This window comes from Coregonus clupeaformis, chromosome 16 (assembly GCF_020615455.1).
Source record: "Coregonus clupeaformis isolate EN_2021a chromosome 16, ASM2061545v1, whole genome shotgun sequence".
Classification (NCBI taxonomy): Eukaryota; Metazoa; Chordata; class Actinopteri; order Salmoniformes; family Salmonidae; genus Coregonus; species Coregonus clupeaformis.
The window spans coordinates 42919129-42925972 of record NC_059207.1 but is presented as its reverse complement, the minus strand read 5'-3'; the positions used below and the strand labels follow the sequence as shown (position 1 = coordinate 42925972).

Sequence of the window (6844 nt, the reverse complement as noted above, 5' to 3'; positions counted from 1 at the left end):
AATGCAAAGATATATTGTCAAAAGTAACCAACTGTATTGTTTCAAATACCCACATAAATTATTGTGGCCTTCTTATTGATGTTGTAGAAAGGAAGGTTTTAGGAAGAATACTATAGAATTATTTTATGTATCATTAAGGCAAATGTAGGGAGAGGTCAAAGGTAAAATATAATAAACATGACTGTGTTTTAAATGAATGTATGTGCTTTTTCACAAAAGCTTCTTTAAGCTTTTTTAAGAAGGGGCCAATAGAATGATAGAATGAGAGGCTTCATATAGAAAAAAGCATTCATGACCTTTTGGAGTGGACATTGTGTGACAGCTGGACGTTGGAAAAGAAGGGTGGTGCAGAACTAAAATAAGTTAGGAATTTGCCATAAGGGGGTAACTGAATATGCCATGGAAGTATGTTTGTGCATTTGTGTGTGTGTGTATAAAAGGGAGCTCTAAGCCAAAGAGAGACAGCCATTTCATGGAACTGCTCGGCTTTCGTTATTAGATAATAAAAGTCAAATTTTTGGATTCACAGGCTCCAGTTTCTTGAGAGATATGTTTGAGTTGACTACTTTCGAGTCATATATTTCTACGACAATACCAGCAAATAATCATTTGACTATTTTATTAATGATCATTTGATAATGTATTAATATTCATTAATACATCATATCATTCATGTTTCACTTTCCTTCTACAAAACACCTTACGCCACAAAAACCTTACAGCTAAAGTGCTAACCAGCATTATGAGCAACACAATGGCCAGTAGCGTGGCTATGACGTCAACAGAGTGGTAGGTGAACCAGGACATCTTATAGGACTCTGTCCTCAGATGTGCCGCTCCTTTGTTCCTCATGACAAACTCGATCCAGAACATGGCGCGGTCCAGTGGTGTCATAGGCTGGTCCCTGTGCAGCCTGGATAGCCTCTGCATGTTCTCCCTGTAGGTCGGCTCATAGAGAACAGCCTTCACTGCCTCCAGGAAGATGTCTTTGTTTACGGTGGCGATGTCCACTATCTTAGCCACTCCCTTAACCCTCATCCTGTTGAGGTTATCTTGCTGGTCAAAGACCAACGGGAGGCCGACAATAGGGACACCGTGGTAGATGGCCTCCTGGACTCCATTGGTTCCGCCGTGGGCAACGAAGGCTCGGGTCTTGGGGTGTCCAAGGAGGTCGTTCTGGGGGAGCCAGTCCACTAGTAAGGTGTTGTTGCCCACGGAGGCGGGTCTCTTCCCAGTGTGCCTCCAGACGACCCTCTGAGGCAGTTGGGCGAAAGCAGCTGCGATGTCCTCAGCGATGTCCTCAGGAAGTTGTCCCACCAAGGTCCCCAGGGACATCATGATGACCCCATGGTCCCCAGACTTCTGGACAAAGTCCTCCATGTCCTGGGGAAGCGGCTTGGAGGGCTTGCACTGGAAGCCACCCATGTAGACCACGTTTGGCATGGTGGGACGCGGAAACTCAAAGGTAAAGTCATTCCTCATGAGCCAGATGTCTGCTGCCTGGAACAATGACATGTAGTGAACGTCAGGGCCGAAGTAACGATGGACGAATGGAACGTAGTTAGGGTCTATGACGTATGCAATTTGAAACCTTGTAAAAAGATAAAACAGAACATTTATGACTCTCTCTTGAAAAGTCATTTTGTCTGTCAACAGTGCTCCTGACAATGGGACATATGAGAGAGGCGAGGGGGCGATGGCAAAGTGACCCTCACCCTGGACTGTCCATCGGACATTGAAGACAAGAGGAAGACCAATGCGGTGAGCCAGAAACACTCCCCCACCATTGGCAGGATCTGTCAAAACCAGGTCATAGTTTGCGTCGCGGAACGATTGCATTAGTTCGGCATCTTCAAATATCATAGTCATCATTTCAACCAAATCCTTGTTTAACTCATAGAACTGCTTCACCACCTCAAGCTCCAGACTCATACGAGACCAGAAACCTCCACCCTCTCTTTGGATCTGCAATAGTCTGGTCACAAACAAACTAAAGAACTTCTCATCTAATCCACCACCAGATACTGGGATGGTAATACACGAGTAGTAAGGGGATTTCTCCTTGATGTACCAGTTGGTGGTTGGACGAATCACTGTGATGCTATGGCCTCTGGAGTGCAGCTCTTCGATGAGGACTTTCATATTGACCCAGTGGCTTCCATCCAATGGGAAGACCAGCACGTTCCCCCCATAGACAGTGGTCAGAGAGAAGAGCAGAACAGCAACCGTGACAAGGGCTGGTTGATGCATCTCTTATGTGACTCCTTTGATAAAAGATATAAAGGAAGAATAGTTAGTTACAGAGAAACTCCATCTCTTATTTCCTAATAAATAGGTTTTTAGTTACATTTACATTTTAGTCATTTAGCAGACGCTCTTATCCAGAATGACTTACAATTAGTGCATTCATCTTAAGATAGCTGGGTGAGACAACCACATATCACAATTGTAGAAAGTACATTTTCAGTCAATAAAGTAGTTGTCAGCAACGTTCTAGTGCTAGTGCTAGTAGGAAAATACTAATTCTCTGTGTAGATCAATAATTTACTGTGTTATTCATATGTTACTTCAGAAAGTATTCACACCCCTTGACTTTTTTCAAATTGTGCTGAAATGAATTAAATTGAGATTTTATGTCACTGGCCTACACACAATACCCCATAATGTCAAAGTGGAATTATGTTTTTAGACATTTTTACAAATTCATTACAAATGAAAAGCTGAAATGTCTTAAGTCAATAAGTATTCAACCCCTTTGTTATGGCAAGCCTAAATAAGTTCAGGGGTAAAAATGTGCATAACAAATTACATAATAAGTTGCATAGACTCACTCTGTGTGCAATAATAGTATTTAACATAATTTTCTTATAACGACCTCATCTCTGTACCCCACACATGCAATTATCAGCATGGTCCCATAGTCGAGCAGTGAATTTCAAACACAGATTCAACCACAAAGACCAGGGAGGTTTTCCAATGCCTCGCAAAGAAGGGCACCTAATGGCAGATGGGTAAAAATAATAAAAAGCAGACACTGAATATATCCCTTTAAGCATGGTGAAGTTACTAATTACACTTTGGATGGTGTATCAATAAACCCAGTCACTACAAAGATACAGGTGTCCTTCCTAACTCAGTTGCCGGAGAGGAAGGAAACCACACAGGGACTTCACCATGAGGCCAATGAAGACTTTAAAACAGTTTAATGGCTGTGATAGGAGAAAACTGAGGATGGATCAACAACATTGTAGTTAGAGTTTTTATTTTTAGGATAAAAAGAAACGGAATAGAGCTAAGCACTGGCAAAATCCTAGAGGAAAATCTGGTTCAGTCTGCTTTCCAACAGACATTGGGAGACAAATTCACCTTTCAGCAGGACAATAACCTAAAATCTACACTGGAGTTGCTTACCAAGACGACATTGAATGTTCCTTAGTGACCTACTTACAGTTTTGACTTAAATCAGCTTGAAAATATATGGCAAGACTTGAAAATGGCTCTCTAGCAATGATCAACAACCAACTTGACAGAGCTGGAAGAATTGTAAAAAGAATAATATGCAAATATTGTACAATCCAGGTGTGCAAAGCTCTTAGAGACTTACCCAGAAAGACTCACAGCTGTAATCGCTGCCAAAGGTGATTCAAACATGTATTGACTTAGGGGTGTGAATACTTTTGTAAATAGCATATTTCTTTATTTCATTTTAATTAAATGTGCAAAAATGTCAAAAAACATGTTTTCACTTTGTCATTATGGGGTATTGTGTGAAGGTGGATGAGATAAAACATTTTTTTAATCCATTTTGAATTCTGGCTGTAACATAACAAAATGTTGAATAAGTAAAGGGGTATGAATACTTTCTGAAGGCACTGTATATACATATGAAGTGGGTAAAACAGTGTGTAAACATTATTAAAGTGACCAGTGTTTAATGTCTATGTACATAGCGCAGCAGTCTCTAAGGTGCAGGGTAAAGTACCAGGTGGTAGCTGGCTAGTAACAGTGACTAAGGTCCAGGGCAGGGTACTGGGCGGAGGCCGGCTAATGTTGACTATTTAACAGTCTGACAGCCTGGAGATAGAAACTGTTTTTAATTCTCTCCGTCCCAGCTTTGATGCACCTGTACTGTCTCCGCCTTCTAGATGGTAGCGGGTCAAACAGGCTGTGGCTGAGGTCCTTGATGATCTTCTTGGCCTTCCTGTGACACTGGGTGCTGTGGATGTCCTGGAGGGCAGGCAGTGTGCCCCCGGTAATGCGTTCGGCTGACCGCACCAACCTCTGGAGAGCTCTGCGGTTGCGGACGGTGCAATTTGCTTTACCAGGCGGTGATACAGTCCAACAGGATGCTCTCCTGTTTGTGACAGTCTTAGGGGCCAAGCTGAATTTCTTCAGCCTCCTGAGGTTGAAGAGGCGCTGTTGTGCCTTCTTCACCACACTGTCTGTATGAATGGACCATTTCAGGTTGTCAGTGATGTACACGCCGAGGAATTTGAAGCTTTTCACCCTCTCTACTGCTGTCTCCTGAAGTCCACGATCAGCTCCTTCATTTTGTTGTCATTGAGGGAGGTGTTATTTTTCTGGCACCATTCCACCAGGGCCTTAACCTCTTCCCTGTAGGCTGTCTCGTCATTACAATAAATGCGGCCTCAGCATATGCGGTTTCCAGTTCGCACAAAGTCCAGTGTAGCTCTTTGAGAGCCGTTGCAGTGTCGGCTTGAGGGGCAATATACACGGCCGTGACGATGACCGAATAAATTATCTCAGGAGGTTTTGATGGTGAGGTATTCCAGATCGGGAGAAGAAATGGACTTGAGTTCCTCTACGTTACCACAATCACACCATGAGTAGTGAATCATGAAACATACACCTCCACCTTCTTTCTTCACATATTACAGTCTTAGTAAGTAAATGTTTCCTCAATAAAGTAGCTATCAGCAAAGTCAGAACTAGCAAGGGGGAAAAAGTCAGTGCGAGTGTTAGTTAACGAAAGGCAATTTCTTACAAAATAATTTACACAATAAAAACCTTTACACTTACAAGTAAATAAATAGTCAATGTACAATTGAAAATGTAGAGGCACTGTGTAATGCTATTAAGTCTTCCAATGCTGTCACAATTCTATCAGTCATTGTCAAATGGACTCAAGCCTTCAGGCACGTTACTTCTAAAGTTGTGCAAGTTCTCTCTATGTCTGGATCAGGCTCGCTTGTTATGTAACGCCATTGTTTCCACTGGCAAAGCCCAGAGGGACAACGGAATATATATCGGATGGGAGCTACTCCGACAACGTCTCTTTAAAAACTCTTATTTTGTTTACATACCTTACAAAAAGCTTTAATAGACCTCACTGAAAATATTCAATCAAAGACGTTCATCTAATTTGAATGGTGATGCTGAGTTTTATATGGATTTGCAGAACTACAAATGTTTGTGGAGGATGCTTCTTGAGATATTACACATTTATGTTGTATAAAGGCTATTGAATCAAGTCAAGTTCATAGTTCTTCTATATAAGTTTATAGGTATTCTATAATTCTCTGTAAACATTGATTGATATGAGTTCAAATGTGTTAATTTGAGAATGTTGTAGGTCTGATGATGCCATGTTTTCAACACCAGGTACTGAGATCAGAAACTGTTTCAACAACAGGTTTAAATATTTCGATATTCCACTACTTTAAACTAGATTTTCTTCACATAAACACTTACCAAAAAAAAAAGCCCAGTCAGCAAGTAGCTTCAATTCCAAAGTGATGTTTGGCCAACACCCCGTAAACAGCAGTTCTTCACCTTACAAACAGTGAAAGTAGTCCTATGGTTGTGGCTTTGAGTTGGAGTAACCTGACCTATGCCGCGACAACTAATCTGTGCTCTCTTGTTCAAAGTTCACAAGTTCTGACATGCAGCGTAATAATACCCCTGTAATTGCGTAAGGCTTTTATGTGTTGGCTTCCTGTTCTGTATTAGGAAATGGTCATTAGTTCAACATGAACATCATTATGGAGCAAGGTTGTTATAGTAAACTAAAACGGAAACTAAAACGAAAACTAATCATGAAAAAACTGTTTAGTAAACTGAAATAAAATAATTAATAAACCTGTTTGAAAAACTACAATTGGAGTGGGTCCAGCAAAATTAAGGCAGTTATACATTTTAAAAACATTACAATACATTCATAACAGATTTCACAACATATTAAGTGTGTGCCCTCAAGCCCCTACTCTACTACCACGTATCTATAACGTGTGTGTGTAGTGCGTATGTTATCGTGTGTTTGTATGCATGTTTCTATGTTTGTGTTGCTTCACAGTCCCCGCTGTTCCATAAGGTGTATTTGTATTTGTTTTTTAAATAAAAAAATTCTGCTTGCATGAGTTACTTGATGTGGAATAGAGTTCCATGTAGTCATGGCTCTATGTAGTACTGTGCGCCTCCCATAGTCTGTTCTGGACTTGGGGACTGTGAAGAGACCTCTGGTGGCATGTCTTGTGTGGTATGCATGGGTATCCGAGCTGTGTGCCAGTAGTTCAAACAGACAGCTCGGTGCATTCAACATGTCAATACCTCTCACAAATACAAGTAGTGATGAAGTCAATCTCTCCTCCACTTTGAGCCAGGAGAGATTGACATGCATATTATTAATGTTAGCTCTCTGTGTACATCCAAGGGCCAGCCGTGCTGCCCTGTTCTGAGCCAATTGCAATTTTCCTAAGTCCCTATTTGTGGCACCTGACCACACGACTGAACAGTAGTCTAGGTGCGACAAAATTAGGGCCTGTAGGACCTGCCTTGTTGATAGTGCTGTTAAGAATGCAGAGCAGTGCTTTATTATAGACAGACT

General features: G+C 41.4%; 1 protein-coding gene across 2 annotated transcripts; it reads right to left on the bottom strand.

Moving 5' to 3' along the window:
- Positions 1–602: 602 nt before the first annotated feature.
- LOC121584684 (UDP-glucuronosyltransferase 2A2-like) lies at positions 603–5882 on the bottom strand. 2 transcript variants are annotated; one of them, XM_041900727.2, is made up of 3 exons: positions 5713–5882; positions 3520–3522; positions 603–2264 (listed from the first exon to the last, which is right to left on the bottom strand). In XM_041900727.2, exon 3 carries the CDS (start codon positions 2248–2250, stop codon positions 667–669), a length of 1584 nt encoding a protein of 527 aa, XP_041756661.2. In that variant the 5' UTR covers positions 2251–2264; positions 3520–3522; positions 5713–5882; the 3' UTR covers positions 603–666. The 2 variants fall into 2 exon arrangements, with proteins under 2 accessions (XP_041756661.2, XP_041756660.2); XM_041900726.2 differs by lacking the exon at positions 3520–3522.
- Between the last annotated feature and the right edge of the window lie 962 nt (positions 5883–6844).

What these genes read in the sequence shown, in the direction of transcription:
- LOC121584684 (XM_041900727.2), bottom strand. Translation starts at nt 2,250, where the DNA reads ATGCATCAACCAGCCCTTGTCACGGTTGCTGTTCTGCTCTTCTCTCTG.